This window comes from Phocoena sinus, chromosome 3, assembly GCF_008692025.1.
Source record: "Phocoena sinus isolate mPhoSin1 chromosome 3, mPhoSin1.pri, whole genome shotgun sequence".
In the NCBI taxonomy this organism is placed as follows: domain Eukaryota; kingdom Metazoa; phylum Chordata; class Mammalia; order Artiodactyla; family Phocoenidae; genus Phocoena; species Phocoena sinus.
This window is the reverse complement of record NC_045765.1, coordinates 107,187,836-107,209,188: the sequence shown is the minus strand read 5'-3', so window position 1 is coordinate 107,209,188 and position 21,353 is coordinate 107,187,836. Positions and strand designations below refer to the sequence as shown.

The 21,353-nt window shown below is 37.1% G+C and overlaps 1 protein-coding gene and 1 non-coding gene across 2 annotated transcripts in view; both read right to left on the bottom strand.

Annotated features, from left to right (window-relative positions):
• Nucleotides 1–1,840: 1,840 nt before the first annotated feature.
• TMEM167A (transmembrane protein 167A) overlaps nt 1,841–21,353 on the bottom strand; it is a 34,401-nt gene continuing 14,888 nt past the window's right edge. Inside the window, exons 2-4 of the mRNA XM_032627784.1 lie at nt 15,618–15,727; nt 10,850–10,884; nt 1,841–3,166 (exon numbers count right to left, since the gene is read on the bottom strand). Coding sequence (XP_032483675.1) covers nt 3,096–3,166; nt 10,850–10,884; nt 15,618–15,727 — 216 coding nt within the window. The 3' untranslated portion in view covers nt 1,841–3,095. The remainder of the gene's footprint in view (nt 3,167–10,849; nt 10,885–15,617; nt 15,728–21,353) is intronic.
• On the bottom strand, nt 13,489–13,623 carry LOC116752439. The gene has a single exon (XR_004349508.1). It is a non-coding gene; the product is annotated as a small nucleolar RNA U109 (small nucleolar RNA).

Below are 21,353 nucleotides of genomic sequence, written 5' to 3'. Positions count from 1 at the left end.
TAACCTAATTTCTCTCTCACCCACAACATTATGAACCACTAGAGGGAAGAAACTGTGTACTTGTGTTCAGTGATAATAGATTGAATGCACTCTCTTAATGCCTCTTTAAAATGCTGAAATATAAATATTCTATTTATATGTGGTAGGTCTTTTTCACAAAACCAGGCAGAGATCTGTTCATTTTTGACTTTGTGAACTTGAAGAAGTTACTTCACTGAAATCTCAATTTTGTCCTAGGTTAGAACTAGACTGATCTGCATTTTACTAAGATGATGGTGTCTGTTACAAGTTACATATTACTACTTTTCCCAGCATAGGACTGTTTTGAATCTGACGATGTAAGAACACTCAGGATAGTAGTGTCTGGCACAGCAGCATAGGCATTAACAAAATACTGGACTTGAATCTAAACTTTTTTAAGCCACAGAGGGAATTCAGCAGACTATGTCTTCTTTTGATTGAACATCTTTTAAGACTGCCTGGAAAGAAGGCATGCTCCTGCCATTGGCACAGCTGAGGCCAATCAGGAACTAAACATCAGCACAAAACAAATTCCAGGCAAGATGGAATCAAAAGATTTTGGAGCCAGGAAGGAGCTTAGGGAGGGTATTTGAATCTAGCAAGCTGTGGACTTTAGTGCCCATCATCCCATCTGGCCTTGCACCAAGACTGTGACAGAGGCAGTCCATCTGATGTTTAAATTGATCCTTAATCCTCTTCTGCATCTTTCCACCTTGCAAAGACCACAAGAGGAATATCTGAATATTCTGTGGGCTTAAAACTACCTACACCGCCCTTTGGGTTAGAGAATAGGATTTAGTGGTAATTCTTTGAAAAAAAAAAACACATTAAAGAAAATGCTCATTGGGCTTCCCTGGTGGTGCAGTGGTTGAGAGTCCGCCTGCCGATGCAGGGGACATGGGTTCGTGCCCCGGTCCGGGAAGATCCCACATGCCGCAGAGCGGCTGGGCCCGTGAGCCATGGCCGCTGAGCCTGCGCGTCCGGAGCCTGTGCTCCGCAACGGGAGAGGCCACAACAGTGAGAGGCCCGCGTACCGCAAAAAAAAAAGAAAAAGAAAATGCTCATTGCTTTTCTTCACAGAATCTTGTGTCTTTCACCACCTCCCAAAGAGCTTGTGTTTCAAAAGGTCAGAATGTCTGGGGTCAGAAATAAGCTGCTTCCTATTCTGTTCAGCATCTACACACAGTAAAATGTTTATATGTTGCCACAAATTTTCCAAAAAATTATTTCTTCCTCTACTTTCCACCTACCTCCTCTGAAATGCCAACTTAAAAGAAACGTCCTAGAACTGATTATCTAGAATAGTCCTCCCTTTTTCATATTAGATTTGTGTTAGTATATAAAAAATTAGTTGATATAGCTTTTGGAAAGTCTAGTTGGCAGCAGAGTTGGACAACAGATGGCCATTCAAGAAACTAGACCCAGAAAGGTGACTTACTCTGCATGTATATTCTGATAAGAGTCCTATTTTGGGGATACCCTGAAAATCCTTGACCTAATGCAAAGCCCAAGAGACAGTGCAGAGTAGGAACAATTATAACCTGATTAACCTGTTTAAGGCAAAATATACCATTTTAAACCAGCTATAGATAAGCCAGAAATGTACAATAAACAAATATACTGACAGCCAAACAGCAGCTTTTATCTTTTGCAAAAAAAAAGCAGGCAACGTGTAACAAGATTTTCTTACATGTTTCCTAGAATTCTAAGTACTTTAAAGTGGTCCTAAAAATAGGTAACTTTCAGTTCCATACTTTGTTTCTGCAGAAACAGCTACTGGCAGGCTCATTTAAAAATAATTCTAAACAATTTTTTTCTTAAAAAAAAAAGTTTATTCTTTTTATCTTTATGGGGAATTAACAGCCGACAACAATATCTAATTCATACTATGTATAATGGGCAATTTTTAGTTAAGAAGTTCTCCTTCGCTTTGAAACTTTAACTGAATTTTGAAATGTTAACCATAAATGTGTAATAACTGCTCTACTACAAAATTTATGTCACATTTCCAATGTTCCTCTTGCCTCAATGAAAATTACTGAAGGTCCTCCTTTATCATCAAAGCTCAAAGACATTTATGCCATGGCATATGGTAAGTAGATGTGAAAACGTTTATCATCATGTAGTAAGTTACACAAGATTCCAGTTCAAGTTGATAGGCAAAACATAAACTAGGTTTAAAGTGCTGTATTAAAAAACAAAAACACAGTTTGCATTTTAGGGTAATTAAAATGTAGAGACCTAACACTAAAAAGAATGAAAAACGTGTGTAAGATTATCATTCCGTTTAGCTCTTTTTTACTCTAAGCATGTAGTCTTATTCCAAAAACAACAGTTAGCTGGTCAAATTTATGCTTAAGACATTTATCCATACTTAACCAGAGGTTTCAGAGACGATAACACCAGTCAGGTATTCTGAATTCTTTTATGTTAAATAGGAACATTTTCTCAATAGCACTCTTAAGTCACTTCTCGTTTATCTTCCTCCTTAAGAACTGCATAGGCTTGTTTTAAATAGTTTAAATACCTGTAATAAACTACAGTTTGCTAACAGTAGAGGTACTCTGGTTAATGCTCAAAATGATGTGGCCAGAGGAAAAGCAAGCATTATTAAATATGAATGCAGTCCTTACCAACACGAATTGAACCTTTTTTTTTTTCAATAAAAAAGCTAGTCCAAAAAGTCTCATTCTATAAAGATTTATCGTTTCCAAATCACGGTGAAAGGAACTTAAGTAATTTACCAATTTTGTTTTCTCCTATGTGCCTTAAAGATACCTCACTAAAAACTGGTATCTGACATAACAGAATGACATATGCAGAATGTAATATTGCAGTGACAGTACTGAGGTTGATTGTTACAGACATATTTAAGCTCTGAGTATTAAATGGTTACATCCTAATTATATAGAACATTGGTCCAATAACAAAAATAGAGAACAGCAGCTGAAAATTTATCTCATTCAATGTTCAAAGATAAAAGGGTTAACCACTCTTTCCATTATTTTCTGCAGATAAGTCCTTTTTTTTCATATTTAAATCTGATTGCAACTGAATTCTGGCATTTTTCCAAGCTACTGTATGAAGAGGATGCTGAAGGCCATCACAATACAGCATACTGCAACATAAGGACTCTTCCGTTCACCTGTTGGAAAAAAGGTAGATATATTCACGTTGATTAACTGAGTGGTTAGCAGTAAGGTTATTACTTACTACAGGAGAGGGGCATATAAAAAACCAAGATAAAATTCTTGCCTATGAAGCCCATATATTTAGGGGCAGGGGTGGGCAAAACAAACTACATGCAACATAAAAGTGAGTATACTCCAGAATGAGCTAAACTATACTGATCTATTTCTAAGACCACCTCCTTTTCATGCCTTTAGAAAACCCTTCATGAGCCATTTCAGTGTCACTGCATAAACCCAGATATTAAAAAATATAACACAGAATGTAGGCTAAAGATCCAAATGAAATTATCTCAAAACTCAATTAAAACCAAAGAAATATTGCTTGTTTTTTCCCTATAAAAAAGGGAAATTTCCACCTATAAAAAGAAATTCAACATAGTTTCTAGCCATACTTTTTTCTTCATTGATAGCAATTCATGACAATTATAAGGGGTAAAAAATAAGCATTCCTAGATGAAAATAAACAGAGGGTGTTCAATCAAACTGCATTTAAAAAATCAACATAACGTAGAATGCTTAATAAAAACATATCAGAGAAAACTAAACTATTTCTGAAAAGGATTTCATATCAAATCTTTTACCGTATAACTTAGAACTTAGAACAACCACTTCTGTATTAGTCAATTTTCACATGTGTTTAAGGAGTGTTTGTTTATACTTGGAGACTTTCCTTTGCATGAAGTAGATCTGGAGTTGGCTTGTGAAACTCTTATAAACAGAGATCCTGTAATTGTGAGCTAACTCAAACTCATCTTGTTCTTTCCTGTTTCTTCAGTAATTGCAAGGCTGCACAAAGCACCAGGCGTTTTTATTCTGCCTTGAGGGCACATAAGAAAGGAAGAAGGAAGGAGAAAGAGTGATGTGCTACTTCTAGGAATAATCCTGGGTATATACCTGGTTCCTTTACAGAGATGGTTTATACTCACCTCACCTGTGTTTTTCTGTGATGTTTAAAATAATCTTTTCTAGTAACTAAGTTCCATATTTCACTAGCAAGTTCAGTTAACTACTTCTGGAAAATGTCAATCTTGACCACTCTTATCAACTAAAACCTTGAAGGTCATCTTCATTTTCAGAGCTTCCTCACTGAGATCATAGTGATACAGTCAAAAAGTTTATATCTTTGTTCAATGGCAATATTCACAGAAGACATTACACACATACAAAGAAAATAAACATTTGGTGTTTTTCTGAAAGGTTTTTCTATCCGTAGACATTTGATGGACTATATTCCAGCTAAAGGAAAATCTAGAAAGTGAGAAAATACAGTGTTTTTACAATATTATCTCAACTGGAAAAAAAAATCTTTTGAAACTAAAAAATACCGTGGTTCCTCATTTTTTAGCCATGCTGATTGTTTCAGGGTAAAAAACTCAAGTTATCCAACAAAACAACAACAAAACAATCAGACCAAAATTTCTGGTAGATCTCATAAGGAAGCCTGTCACTCACCACAGGGCTAGATACTCTCACTGTCTAATATAGTCTTCTTAAACACTAGAAGAAGAAACTAATATTGTCCTAAATTTCCCATCTGCTGGAAATTAATTTTTGAGGAAGTTCTTCTCTTCCTCATCCTCCAACTTAGAATGCTATAATTTACATATGGGTTTCATTTTCCCGTTTTTAATTTTCTTAAAAGAGACTGCCATGTGGTAGAGGCTAAACATCTTTGGTTGAACTTGGGTAAGAATGTTACTTCTTGTCTGGTCTTAGGTCTCTGTAAGTGAATGTGAAACAGTTGCTGTAATGTGATGTGTAACATGATAAGATGATTTGGCTGGGCCTTTTCCCATTAAAACTGTTCCTTTCTTTGTGGATATATTCTGTGTCAAGATAAGAGAGGAGCATGTGGTTGAGAAAGCAGCGTATCACCATCAACATTTTCTAAACCACTTTGCCAAAATGAAAAGCTAATGCTTTCCACATATTTGGCAAAAATGAATAACTGAACCATTTAACCTGTGGTATTCATATAGTCAAGACAGGAAAATGGAAATACATGGGCAAGCAAAAAAGGGCACAGTTTATAATTAGACATAAAAATAGGTAGTACTATAGGAGAACATGAAGAAAGCTATAAACTAGATGTCTGAAAACTTTAGCTATACTTTCAAGTAAAAATTGTGAACAAAAGGATCACCTGGATTGGCTACTAAATGGAGTTGTACATCGTTTTCTAATTTATTACACAAAAGATGGATTTAAAATACCTTAATATTTTATTCATGAGCTAGCAACTTTAATGTTAGTATGACTCTAATCCAGTGATATTCTCTACTTCCTCAAACTGTCTTGCTCTTCCATATGTTCTCTCTCTTTTTTTATTGAAGAATAGTTGATTCAATGTTTCAGGTGTTCAGCAAAGCAATTCAGATAGATACACACACACACGCACACACACACATATATTTATACATATACTCTTTTCCATTACAGGTTACTACAAGATATTGAATATAGTTCCCTGTGCTATATAGTAGGTCCCTGCTATTTATCTATTTTATATATAGTAGTACATATCTGTTAATCCCAGTTTCCTAATTTATCCCCTCCCCTGGCCCCTGCCTTTCCCCTTTGGTAACTGTAAGTTTGCTTTCAATATCTATGAGTCTATTTGTTTTGTAAATAAATTATTTGTATCATTTTTTTTAGATTCCACATATAAGTGAGATCATATGATATTTGTCTTTCTCTGGCTTAATCTCTAGATCCATCCATGTTGCTGCAAATGGCATTATTTTACTCTTTTTTATGGTTGAGTGATATTCTACGACTGCAATGAACATTGGGGTGCATGTATCGTTTCGAATTATGGTTTTCTCTGGATATATGCCCAGGAGTGTGATTGCTGGATCATATGGTAACTCTATTTTTAGTTTTTTAAGGGTTCTCCATAGTGGCTGCACCAATTTACATTCTCAACAACAGTGTAGGGGGGGTTCCTTTTCTCCACACCCTCTCCAACATTTATTATTTGCAGACTTTTTGACGTTGGCCATTCTGACCAGAGTGAGGTGATACCTCATTGTAGTTCTGATTAGCATTTCTCTAATAATTAGCGATGTTGAGCTTCTTTTCATGTGCCTGTTGGCCATCTGTATGTCGTCTTTGAAGAAATGTCTATTTAGATCTTCTGCCCGTTTTTTGATTGGGTTATCTCTTCGATATTGAGCTGTACAAACTGTATATTTTGGACATTAATTCCTTGTTGGTCACATCATTTGCAAATATTTTCTCCCATTCCATAGACTGTCTTTTCGTTTTGTTTATGGTTTCCTCTGCTGTGCAAAAGCATGTAAGTGTGATTAGGTCCCATTTGTTTATTTTTGTTTTTGTTTCCATTACTCTAGGAGTCGGATCCAAAAAAATATTGCTGCGATTTATGTCAAAGAGTGTTCCGCCTACGTTTTCCTCTAGGAGTTTCATAGTATCCAGTCTTAAAATGGATTAAACACCTAGATGTGAGTTTATTTTTATATGGTGTTAGAGAATCTTCTAATTTCATTCTTTTACATGTAGCTGTCCAGTTTTCCCAGCACCACTTACTGAAGAGACTGTCTTTTCTCCATTGTATACTCCTGCCTCCACTGTCCTAGATTAATTGACCATAAGTGCGTGGGGTTTATTTCTGGGCTTTCTATCCTGTCCCACTGATCTATGTCTATTTTTGTGCCAGTACCATACTGTTTTTGACCATACCCTTGTAATAGTCTGAAGTCAGAGGGCAAGATTCCTCCAGCTGTTCTTCCTTCTCAAGATTATTCTGGCTAATCGGAATTTTTGTGTTTCTATACAAATTTTTAAATTATCTGTTCTAGTTCTGTGAAAAACACCATTGGTAATTTGATAGGGAATGCAACTGAATCTGTAGATTTCCTTGGATACTATGGTCATTTTAACAATATTGATTCTTCTAATCCAAGAACACAGTGTATCTTTCCATCTGTTTGTGTTGTCTTCAATTTCTTTCATCAGTGTCTTCTAGTTTTCAGAGTACAGGTCTCTAACCTCCTTAGCTTTATTGCTAGGTATTTGATTCTTTTTGATGAGATGGTAAATGGGGAAACTGTTAGAGCTCATCAATGAATTTGGTAAAGTCGCAGGATACAAAATTAATATACAGAAATCTGTTGCATTTCTGTACACTAACAAACAATGAAATATCAGAAAGTGAAATTATGGAGACAATCCCATTATGTTCTCTCTTTGTAGTTTACGTGAGGTATTCTTACCAGCCTGTTCCTTAGCGAGATTACTTTTTTCCTTGAGTGACCTGGATCTTGAAGCAAGGAGTTTGGTGTATATATATTTACATTTACCATTAGCTATCAGCATTAGCCCTTGAGGGTGCTTTTTTGTCTCTTTCTCTCCCTCTTCTTGGTTACTTTTGAAGGGCTTAAGATTTCTTCTGTTGTTTCAGGGTTTGCATTGGGACTCTGCAAATGTGATCTAAAAGCATCAGAAAATACTATCTCTTGGGGAGATTGGCCAAGATGGCGGAGTAGAAACACCCTGAGCTCACCTCCTCTCACAAGCACACCAAAATCACAACTAACTATTTGCAGAACAACCATCAATGAAAAAGACTGGAACCTACCAGAAAAGATCTTCTACAACCAAAGACACAAAGAAAGAACCACAAGGAGACAGGTAGGTGGGGAAGACTAGCTGTATAGTCAAGTCCCATACCACTGGGTGGACAACCCACAAACTGGAGAATAATTACATTGTAGAGATTCTCTCAAAGGAGTGAAAGGTCTGAGCTGAACATCAGGCTCTCCAGCCTGGAGGTCCTGCGCTGGGAAGACGAGCCCCCAGAGCACTGGCTTTGAAGGCCAGTGGGCCTTAATTTCAGGAGTCCCATAGGACTTCAGGGAGAGAGACTTCACTCTTAAAGGGCACCCACGAAGTTTCACACATTCCAGGACTCAGGGCAAAAGCAGTAATTTGATAGGAGCCTGGGTCAGACCTACCTGCTGGTCTTGGAGAATCTCCCGGAGGAACAGGAGGCAACTGCAACGCACCCTGGGGACATAGACACTGGTGGCAGCCATTCATAGAGCTACTTCTGCCATGGGGACACTGGTGCTAGCAGGCGCCATTGTGGAATCTTCCCTCTAGCTTATTAGTGCTAGGACCCAACCGTACCCTGGCCCAACAGTCTATAGGTGCCAGTGCTGGGACACCTCAGGCCAAGCAACTCACTCAGTGGGGACAGAGCCCCCACCCATCAGCAGACAGGCTGCCTTAAGACCCCTTGAGCCCACAGCTGCCTCTGGACATGGCCCTGTCCAGCAGGGTCCCAGCACCCAGTTCCCCAACCAGTGGGCAGGCACCAGCCCCAGAAACTCCTGGAGCCCAGCCCTGCCCTCAAGGAAGCCTGCTTTAGCCTCTGGACCAGCCTCACCCATCAGGTGGCAGACACCAAATGCAAGAAAACCACAATCCTGCACTCTGCGGACCCAGCCTGCCCACACCTCCCAGTAGGCCAGACCCTGCCCTGGGACCAGTTGGGACATGGTCCTACCCACTAGCAGGCCAACACAAGTTTCAGAACACCCTGGACTCCATACAAAACTGTGTCAGGAACCGCTTCCCACCCCCGCTCAGTGGTGCTGGGAAAACAGCTACATGTAAAAGAATGAAGTCAGAATAGTTTCTCATACCACATATAGAAATAATCTCAAAATGGACTGAAGACCTAAATGTAGGACCGGAAACCATAAAACTCCCAGAAGAAAACATAAACGGAACACTCTTTGACATAAATCATATTTTTTTTTGATCTGTCTCCTAAAGCAAAGGAAACAAAAGCAAAAATAAACAAATCAGACCTAATTAAACATAAAAGCTTTCGCACAGCAAAGGAAGCCATCAGCAAAACAAAAAGACAACCTACACAATGGGAGAAAATATTTGCTAATGATATGACTGATAAGGGATTAATATACAAAATCTATAAACAGCTCATACAACTCAACATCAAAAAAACAAACAACCCAATTAAAACTGGGCAGAAGACCTGAATAGAAATTTTTTCAAAGAAGACATAGAGATGACCAACAGGCAGATGAAAAGATGCTCAACACTATTAATCATCAGAAAATGCAAATTAAAACCAAAAATGAGATGTTATCTCACACCTGTCAGAACGCCTATCATCAGAAAGAACACAACAAATGTTGCTGAGGATGTGGATGGTGGTGGGAATGTAAATTGGTGCAGCCACTGCGGGAAACAGGATGGAGGTTTCTCCAAACAGTAAAAATAGAGCTACCATATGACCCAGCAATCCCACTCTTGGGTACATATCTGACTAAAACAAAAACATTATTTTGAAAAGATACATGCACCGTAATGTTCAAAATAGTATTACTTACAATTGCCATGATATGGAAGCAACCTAAGTGTCCATCAACAGGTGAATCGATAAAGATGTGGCGCGCGCGCTCTCTCTCTCTCTCTCTCTCTCGAATACTACTCAGCCATAAAAAAGAATGAAATTTTGCCATTTGCAACCACATGGATAGACTTGAAGGTTTTTATGCTAAGTGAAATAAGTCAGTCAGAGAAAGACAAACACTGTATGATATCACTTACATGTAGAATCTAAAAAATAAAACCAAGTAGTGAATATAGGAAAAAGTAAACAGATTCACAGATCTAGAGAACAAACTAGTGGTTACCAGTGGTGAGAAGGAAGGGGGGAAGGGAAAGACAGGAGTAGGGGGTTCAGAAGTACAAACTGTAATGTATAAAATAAATAAGCCACAAGAATATATAGTACAACACAGGGAATATAGCCACTATTTTATAATAACTATAAATGGAATATAACCTTTAAAAATTACGAATCACTATGTTGTACACCTGTATCTTATGTAATATTCTACATCAACTATACTGCAATAAAAAAAGAATACTGGCACATAAAATGCATTTTAACTCATTTACTTACCAATCATTTGAGAGTCTACTATGTGCTAGGCACTGTGTTAAATGTTATTATATACATAGTGTTATGGGACAATGTATAGTATATATTGTTATCTAACCATAAACACACTTAAGGTGCTACTAATCTTATTATGAAAAGTTAGAAGATATCCACATTTACACAAAGCTCAAGTATGACCACATACATGGAGTCAAAAGATGAAATAGTTCATGTTTTCTAAAAGCAACCAATAAGATTCTATGACCTAGCAGAGGGCAATTAGATGGTTGCTCAGCAAGCCTTTCATTAAATGGAAAAATCATCCTCAGTTATCAAAATGGTACACATTATACAGAATTGCATGCTCTATACTAAAGTATGTGTGCATAAAACTATACACATTTGTCTGAAATCTCCCCAAAACCAGGAATGCATAGTATTTGATATCTGAATTAGAGAGACTTTTGTCGTATTTTCCATCTCCCTGCTAATGAAGTATTATTAGCTATCTATGAAGTCTAGTTTTAAATAGTGTCAGCAAAAGAGTTAGGTGGAACTCTACAAACTACTGCAAAATGCACATAGTTGGGAAGGCTACACTTTAAAAACTGACATTTGATTTGTTTGAACACAACAAGTAAATTGGCCAACAATTTACAGATGAAGAAGTGGAGAGAGATTATAGATAGATACTCACCAATTCTGGCACACTTCCAAAATATACCCAACAACCTGCATAGAATAAAAAAAAGTAGCTACTGTTTACTGGGAAAGGTAAATTATTCAGAACTATATGGAGAATTTATTATATACTAGTATTTTAACTGCTGATGCTTTGCTTTAAACTGAAATGTAGTTGATGTTGAGCCACCACTTATGGAGAAAAGTAGGACACAATAATAGCTTATCAACCATCAATGTATAGAAACTGAACATATGTTGTCTCACAGGTTAAGCCCAAAGTAAATTAATGCGAGAGTGGCAAAAATTTGCACCAGAGCTTACTATTAGAAGATTGATTCCGTCAACTTCAAGTGCTTTATCTTCAAAAGCAGAAAATACATATGCCCATTTAAATAAATGTTAACTTTGAGAAAACAGTAAATGGGAACAGTTGGTTCTGGATAAATTTTGACATTAAAAAATAAAACTCTCATACTGAATAAACTTACTTCTTACTGAATATAGTTCTTTATTTAAATGATCTATAATCATGAACTCCAATGATAGCATTTACATAACTATAACATTAAATGAGGAATACAAAAATATGAGCCTATATTTCAGTGTAATATATTCAATATATTTCAACATATATATTTCAATGTAAGTGGAAAACCCTAGTTTCATATAATTGTATATGCAATTAACTAAATATATGCCATTTAAAACACATATACTCTGGAAATAAGAAAAATTAGACTAATGTCCATTTCAATTCTATGAATGAATATATTATGAATACATATTATATGGATATATCACTTATTCTGCATGCATTAAAAAATACCAGCTCAAAAAAAAGGACAAGTCATTCAATGAATAGAGATATTTGGAAAAAAACACACATTGTAGACAACTATTTTGTTGGTGTGACAAAAGAATAGAATTATAAATAGTGTTACACATGGTTACAAATCAAGATAAATTAACATTACTTATTAGGATTGGGATAAGAAAATCATAATGTTTAAATTACAGGGAAATTTATAATTTTTTTTTTTTTGCCCAAAGAGATGGCTGGCAATGAATCATTGTATTTGAATGGTTAAGACTGAAAGAAAATGCTGATTCAATCAAGTTCTATACACTTTCCTCCTTTGAAGTATACAGTGAATTCCTGACATCAAAGCAAGAAGTCTCTTAGTACAGATTAAATGAAACGGGCAAAAATACAAGTTTATTGTGAGGGATGGGCATTCTGACAGGTGAAACAATTTTCTTCTTATAGGAATAAAAAGGACAAAAATCATAAGCACTCTTGAAAGCAAAAGATCAGGGCTAGATTGTGCCTAAATTCAATCCTACTTGATTGGTTGCATAACTGTGGGCAAGTTATTTTACCTCTTTTCTCTTTATCTCATCCTCATAGGGTTGTTACAAGGATTAAATGAGTTATTACACAGAAAGTCTTTAGAATAGTGATTAACATGCGCTGTGTTCAGTATTACACAGGCTAAAGGTGTATGTGACATGACTCCAGGTATCACTTACATTGGCTTACATTTCATCAAAAAATGAAAGACAACTGGTTAGTGATCTGCAAAGCCCTGGATGCTTGATTCTAAAAGTCTATTGATTATAAAATGCATTATTGACTTAAAGCTCCTCTGGCTGAGGTACTCAGAGGCAGGACACCTGAAGTTCCTCTATGGAAAGCTTAGGGCCCCACAGAATAATCTGAAACCACGTGACCACAGTCAAGGTCTTTTCCGGTCTTATAGTCTAGAAATAACTAAAAGCCTCATTAGGAAATTGGTATAACACACTTAGCATATTGAAAGCTATTTAAATGAAAAAAATTTCCCAACTTGGCAACTTAAGAGATTAATTGGTACTGCTTTGGCCTTTTTCACGTATTTCCCTACCTAGACATTTCTGTAATATCCCAAGTGCTAAAAGGAACTTTATTAGCTGGTAAAAACCAATGCAGATATGCTGCTTAGTTTCTAAGGATATAAGCCAATAAGTCTATCTGCTGATAAAACTATTAAGTCTATGAAAATACGAAGCAAGACAAAGTAGCAATCTTTCTTTGCTGCTTTTTAGTTCTATATTATTTGAAGCAGCAAAAAATTAATTTGTTATTTTCAACAGTGAAGTTATCAAGAACTCATTTTATCTAATTGGTCCAGATTATCTTCACTTTAGCATGGAATACTCACTATAATGAAAGGAAAGCTTTTTTTTTTTTTTTTTTTTTTTGCGGTACGTGGGCCTCTCACTGTTGTGGCCTCTCCTGCTGCAGAGCACAGGCTCCGGATGTGCAGGCCCAGCGGCCATGGCTCACGGGCCCAGCCACTCCGCAGCATGTGGGATCCTCCCGGACTGGGGCACGAACCCGTGTCCCCTGCATCGGCAGGTGGACTCTCAACCACTGCGCCACCAGGGAAGCCTGGAAAGCTTATTTTGAGTCTCATAAAAATACGTATTACAACAGAACAATGACCAGTAAAAATTTCTTCTACAGAAAATACTTCATATGTACAAGTCAAAATAAAAGGGGCTTAACATTTATATAAATAGAAGCAAAGTTTCTAAAAAAAGCTTTGAAACAGTTGACTATATCATTATATATTTTAAAATGTGAAAATAGGCATGTTATTTCTTTGGTTTCCATGTAGGAGAAATATACTACTACTCAACCTCTACTGTAAGGTTGGCAGCCCTGAGAACTCCTTTTTTAATGTAGCATGTTATGGATGTGTTCCTGCTTCCAAAGGAATGAGGAGCAGACATTTCCACATGCAATCTACTTTTTTTTATCGCAGCATCAGAAAAGTACAAATGCACTGTTCTGCCACTATGAGATTATTCTTCAATGACATAAACACTTAAATTTCTTATTAGACATTATGTATTACATTAGAAATCTAAACTAATGATCAATGATACTGTTTACTGGATTCTACCATATGCTTTAATTATAAGTTAATCGTTGGGGGTTGCAGAGGAAGGGTAGGAGGAAATAAAACTGGCTGGGTAGAAAGGCTTCAGGTACAACTAAGCAACAAATAAGATTATATAATTTCAACAAAGGGACAAAGTATTGAGTGCTGAGTTCAGAGAAAAAGGTGGACTGATGATAAGATAATGTCTACAAAGGAAGTGAGGCATTGTCAGAAAAACTGATGGACAAATAACATCTATTTTCACCTTCAGTAGGTTAAATAAAATCCCTCATGCCAATAGAGACAGATAATCAGTTTACTGGAACAGGATTATAGATTTTCATTATTCAAAACTGGTTAGGGATTCTATTTATATCTTTATAGATGTTCAAACAAACCTATGTAATAAAAAGAAAGGAATAGTAACAAAAGCCAAATGATTTAGATAACAGGATGTTTGAATAAATGTTAATTATGACCCCAAAGATATAATGGGAGTTGAAAAAAAGGGAATTATTTCCTCTCATGCTTGAGTATCTACTACCTGGCCTCTTGTAGGGGCTTTTTATTAGTGGAAAAGCAGAGTTTGACCTTGCAGGATCTTAATTTGGCCCTTTTCCTTTCATCAAAAACAAAAAAGGTGCTGGAGATAATTAATTATTCCTATGTGAAGTATTCTACTATTTCATCCTATTATTTCTTAAGATGATTAAGTGAGGTACAGGATCTTACCACAAAAGAATTAAAGACAATTGTGAATTCAAGAAATTAATAAATCTGTAAGGCAAAGAAAGTCTGCATAGTTTTCACCACATGGTCTCTGTTTTTATACATACTTGTCCTGGTTGAACTCAATATGTATTTCTGTATTAGGAACATGGCACTTAAAAATTTTAAGTCTTTGTGGTATCATATTAAGCTTAAATTTTTTTGGGGTGTGAACATGTAATTAAAAGTGATGTGGGGCTTCCCTGGTGGCGCAGTGGTTGAGAATCTGCCTGCGAATGCAGGGGACACGGGTTTGAGCCCTGGTCTGGGAAGATCCCGCATGCCGCGGAGCAACTGGGCCCGTGAGCCACAATAACTGAGCCTGCGCGTCTGGAGCCTGTGCTCCACAGAGAAGAGAGGCAACGATAGTGAGAGGCCCACGCACGGCGATGAAGAGTGGACCCCGCTTGCCACAACTAGAGAAAGCCCTCCCACAGAAACGAAGACCCAACACAGCCATAAATAAATTAATTAATTAAAAAAAAAATTAAAAAACACATTTGTTAAAAAAAAAAAGATGTAAAAGTATTAAAAAAAAAAAAAAAAAAGTGATGTGACATGTCCAAGACTGAATTTTCATTACTTTTTTAAGTAAGCTAAATAAATTTCTCCAAAGATGTTTGCTTTATGATACAGATGAGGAGCCTGTATGATTAGACCAGTCTGGGAATGAAGAGGCAATGTCTATATTATTATTTTTATGGACACAGTGCTTATAAGATGTTTAATGCTTTCAAAATATGATAACCAATTTTACTAATATTCTATTAAATACTAAGGCCAAACACTGTCTTTGAAAGTACTAAATTGTAGCTTCAATCTCAGAAAAAAATCTATCACATCTTTTAAAATACACTTTTTTTTTCAGTCCAACACATGTCAGGTCACTTCTGATATTTATATTTTTATTTAGTAAGCTTCTGTGAATATAAAGATTTGGATTTTTAAAAATAGGGAAAAAATAATGTAAAAAGTTATTATAAACTAAATTACATATAGGAATTAAATTATTTAATGACTTTCAATAACTGACATTCAATATCTCTAAGAACTAATTTGGGTGATTAGACATTATTAGTGACATACCCAGTTTTATTCCTGTCCAGGAGGCTGGGTGCCAAGGATCGGATATAAGCACAGGTACATATAAGCAGCAAGATTACAGTCAACAGACTCTGAAAATTGAAAATGGCAGACTAAAAAGAGAAAAAGAAAAATTAATGTCAGAAGATAAACTGCACAGGTAAAAAATGTCAAATTCATATTAAGAATCATACTTTTTTCTTCAAAAAGGCAAACAGATGTGTCTGAGAACACTTTAAAAGCAAAATCACAAGGTATTTTGAGAGCATACTTTCCTCTCCATTCTTTGGGCTAAGGAATTCAGAAGATGCAACAAAAATTCTAAATTCAAGAACTTAAAAACACTACCAAAAATGTCATGAATCCAAAGCTTAACCAATAATTAATAGAGATATTCTAGGATCCCAGACTACTAGGCAGGACATGGGGTCTCCAAGCTCTGCAAGTAAGCTGGTTATATGACCTCAGTTGAATATTGGCTTCTCTAAATCTCTGTTTCACATCAGTAAAACTGGGTGGAGAATGGGGAGACAGACTCAATGCTGGCTCAAGTTTCTTTCAATTCTGAAATTCTTTTAGAATAAGAATGCTTTAAATTTAAGTAATCATGTTCCATTTATTGACTAATACTACTAGCCTATTAGATTTTGGTGAAAGAAAAGCACTTGCTCATTCACTGCTGATTTTTTAAAAGTCATTAAAATAAAATTTAACACAGGATTCTGTTCCTGAAGAAAACTGTTACATGTTTATCACAATACTCATCCCTGAAGAGTGGACATTGTCTATCAACTCTGAATCTCCAGCACCTATGTGCCAGTGCACAGTGGGAGCCCAATAAGAGATGATTGAATAAATAAAACAATTTTTAAAAAGTGCAGGAATACTACTGTACGTATAAGAAAGAATAACATTTCCATTATACACAGGTAGCTAAAATATATCAGTCTCACACAGTAGCCAGCAATATGCTTATTTAGTAAATTCAGAAGTACTTCCCAAGGGGGAATCACGATGGCAGAGTAGGAGGATGTGAAGCTCACCTCCCCCAACAAACACATCGAAAATACATCTACATGTGGAACAATTCTCACAGAAAACCAATAGGAAATGGGTAGAAGATCTCCTATATAACCAAAGCTGCATGAAAGACCTCCATGTAAGTAGGTAGGACAGGAAAAGAAAAAAAAAAAGGCATCAGGATGGGACCTGAGCCTCTGGGGGGGATGTGTAAAGGAGAAAAGGTCCACACAGGCAGGCTTAGGGAGCCCCCTTGCCTGCTGGGACAGACAGAGGGGCTAGAGAAGCCTGGACTTTACTTGACAGGAGTGTGCGCAGACTGGCTTGCTAACAGTCACGGTGAAGGGAGACTGGTGCTGGCACCTGTACCTCACCACACTTCCCAATCAAAGTGTGAATCTGGTGGGGCTACAAATACCTACAGCAGCTAAGCAGTGAATCTTGGCAGACAAACCCTAGGGAAAGACCATTTAGCTGCAAGGAGCTAGTCTTGAGGGTCTGGGGTGTGGTCCAGGTCTAACAACAGAGGCACTGTTCCGATGTCAGCACTCCTAAGGTGGGGGTGGGGGGAAAAGGGGTGGGTCTGGGCTTTGTCAGCAGCACCTGGTGGAGCACAGAAAGGCATGTATCCGGTACAAAGCCTCTAGGGAGGAGTACTCAGTGCTCCAGTTCTGCCCACCCCACACCTTTGCTTGGAGTTGGATCTGGGGTGGACAGGTCCTGGGAGAGGCCTGCCACAGAGGCAGTCAAGGTCCCAGGCAGCAGCCCAACCATCTCGATTCATGCAGCCACAGCACCCTGGCCCCCAGCGCCAGCCTACTCCATATCACTGCCTAGCACTACATCTAGGACGAACACAATGGAAAAAGGGAAGCAACTTTGGACTGCATGGGAGGCACATAGGTTCACCGTGACCACATGAGCCTCACCTGCTTCAGCGGTCACCTCCTTTGGGACAGGGCACGCACTCAAGGGCAATGGAGCCTCATCAAATCCAACCCTCAGGGCTTCTACTCCAACAACTGGGGAGGAGGCCCTGACTCCAACAGGCCATGGAGCAATGAGGGGGTTCTGCCTAACACCCAGTGCAGGCCCTGGACACCAAAACACCAATCACATCCCCATCAAGGGGATAACAGCCAGCAGACTCTGGGGAGAAGAGGTGGCTGGCATTCATACCAAAACCAGCCCTCACACCAAAAATGCTGGACTCACAGAGTACACATGATGCTCCCACGTTGAAAACACCCCTTCAAGACCACAGTAGAAAACGTTTCTCCTAAATTCAGACAGAAGAAGTTAAGCAAAATGAAAAAGGAGAGGAGCTACTCCCAATTAAAAGAACGACAGACATCCCCTAAAAGAAATGAAGCAGACCTCACCAGTCTCCTAGACCCTGAGTTCAAAAAGAAGATAAGGAAAATGCTAAAGGAACTAAGATTATCAATAGAAATGCAGATCACTATAACAAGGAACTAGAAACTACTAAGATGAAGCAATCAAAATTAGATAACTCAAGTGTTGAGATAACAACCAATCTAGAGCAATCAACAGCAAACTAAATAACACTGAAGAACAAATAAGTGATCTGGAGAACAGAATGATGGAAATCAATCAGAACAGCTAAAGAAAAACAAAATTAAAAAATGAAAACAACTTACAAGATTTCTGGTATAACATTAACCATACCAATGTTCACATTACAGTGGTCTCAGAAGAAGAGAGGTAAAAGGGGATTGAAAATTTATTTGAGGAAATTAGGGCTAAAAATTTCCCAAGCCAAAAGAAAGAAATAGATATCCAGGTACAGGAAGCACAGAAGGTCCCCAAAAAGATGAACCCAAACAGACCTATCCCAAGACATATCATAATTAAAATGGCAAAAGTTAAAAACAAAGAACTCTGAAGGCAGCAAGAGAAAAAAAACAAAGAGCTATATACAAGGGAATCCCTATCAGGCTATCAGCTGGATGAATTCTCTGCAGAAAATTGCAAACCAGAAGGAAGTGGCATGATATATTCGAAGTCCTGAAAGGGAAAAACCTGCAACATACTTTACCCAGCATATCATTTAGAATAGAAGGAGAGATAAAGAATTTCTCAGACAAGTAAAAACTAAAAGAATACAGCAATACTAAACCTACCCTAAGGTCTCCTCAAAAGAGAAAAGGAGCAAGAATTTATACGAAAGTGAAAATTACAATAGGAAAGGCAAATATATAAAAGGATTGAAGATCATTTAAATAAGACATTACATTGATTAAAAACAAGAAGGGACTTCCCTGGTGGCAAAGTGGTTAAGAATCCACCTGCCAACGCAGGGGACACAGGTTCAATCCCTGATCCAGGAAGATCCTACATGCTGTGGAGCAACTAAGTCTGTGTGCCATAACTACTCAGCCTGCGCTCTAGAGCCCGCGAGGCACAACTATTGAGCCTGCATGCCACAACTACTGAAGCCCACGCACCTAGAGCCTGTGCTCCATAACAAGAGAATCCACCACAATGAGAAGCCCATGCACCGCAACAAAGAGTAGCCCCTGCTCACTGCAACTAGAGAAAGCCCATGTGCGGCAATGAAGATGCGATGCAGCAAAGACAAAAACAAAAACAACAACAATAAAAATTGTAAAAGCAAGTAGAAATAGTTATGGTCAACATACTTGAAAACCCAGTTAACCACAAAATAAAAAACATACGATAGATTCAAAAAGAAAGGAACTCAAGCATAATATGAAAGAAAACCATCAAACCACAAAAGGAAAAAGAAGAAGAAACCAATAAAGTACAAAATTAACTGGCAATAAGCACATACCCATCAATAACTACTTTAAATGTCAATAGACTAAATGACCTGATCAAAAGACACAGAGTGGCAGATTAGATAAAAAATAAGAACCTACAATATGTTACCTACAAGAGACTCACTTCAGGGCTAAGGTGACACATAGACTGAAAGTGAGGAAATGGAAAAAAATATTTCAGGCAAATGGAAATGACAGTAAAGTGGTGGTAGCAATAATCATATCAGACAAAGTAGACTTAAAGTCCATAAAGAAAAAGAAGGACATTATACAATGATAAAGGGATCAATACAATTAGAGGATATTACACTCATTAACATATATGCACCTGGTATAAGCACCTAAATATACATCAATAGAATACTAACAGACATAGAGGGAGAAACTGGCAGAAATACAATAATAGTAGGAGACTTTAACATCCCACTGACATCAATGGACAGATCTTCCAGACAGAAAATCAGTAAGAAAACAGATGTCCTAAATGACACAATAGACCAGTTGGACTTAATTGACATCTACAAGACACTACATCCCAGAAAACCAGAATACACATTTTTTTTCAAGCATACATGGAACATTCTCTAGGATAGACCACATACTGGGTCACAAAACAAGCCTCAGCAAATTTAAGAGCATAGAAATTATTTTAAGTATCTTTTCTGACCACAATGGTATGAAACTAGACATCAACCACAGGAAGAAAAATGGGAAAAGAACAAACATATGGAGACTAAACAACATGCTACTAAAAAAACCAATGGGTAAAGGATGAAATAAAAGAAAAAAAATCAGAAAATACCTTGAGACAAATGACAATAAAAACATAACCTTACACAATCTATGGGACGCAGCAAAAGTGGTTCTAAGAAGTTCATAGCAGTACAGGTCTTCCTCAAGAAACAAGAAAAATCTCAAATAAACAACCTAACCTACTACCTAAAGGAATTCGAAAAGAACAAACAAAACCCAAAGTGAGCAGAAGGAAGGAAATAAAGATGAGAGAAGAAATAAAGATTAAAAAAAACCCAAACTAACAGAAAAGATCAGTAAAACGAAGAGCTGGTTTTCCGAAAAGATAAACAAAATCTACAAACTCTAGCCAGGCTCACCAAGAAGAAAAGAGTGGGCCCAAATAAACAAAATAAGAAATGAAAAAGGAGAAATAACAATAGATACCACAGAAATATAAAAAATCATAAGAGAATACTATGAACAATTATATGCCAAGAAATTGGACAACCCAGAAGAAATGGACTAGTTTCTAGAAACACACAGCCTGCCAAAATTGAGTCAAAAAGAAACATAATTTTAACAGAATGATCAAAGTGAAATAGAACCTGTAAGAAAATACTCCCTGCAAACAAAAGTCCAGGACTGGATGGCTTCACTGGGAATTTCTACCTAACCTAGGAAGAACTTAAACCTATCCTTCTCAAACTGGTCCAAAAGGTTGAAGAGGAGGGAACTCTACCAAATTCATTCTATGAAGCCACTATCACCTTGTTACCAAAGCCAAAGACACTACAAAAACAGAAAACTATAGGCCAATACCTTTGATGAATATAGATACAGAAATACTCAAAATGTTAGCAAACCAAATCCAACAATACATTAAAAGGATCATACACCATGATCAAGGGGGATTTATCGCAAGGATGCAAGTATTTATCAATATCCACAAATCACTCAATGTGATATACCACATTAGCAAATGGATGAATAAAAATCACATGATCATCTCAATACATATAGAAAAAGCAAACAAAATTCAACATCCATTCATAATAAAAACTCTTGTGAAAGTAGATACAGATGAAACATACCTGAACACAATAAAAGCCATTTATGACAAACCCACAGCCAACAATACTCAACCCTGAAAAGCCAAAAGCCTTCCCACTAAATTCAGGAA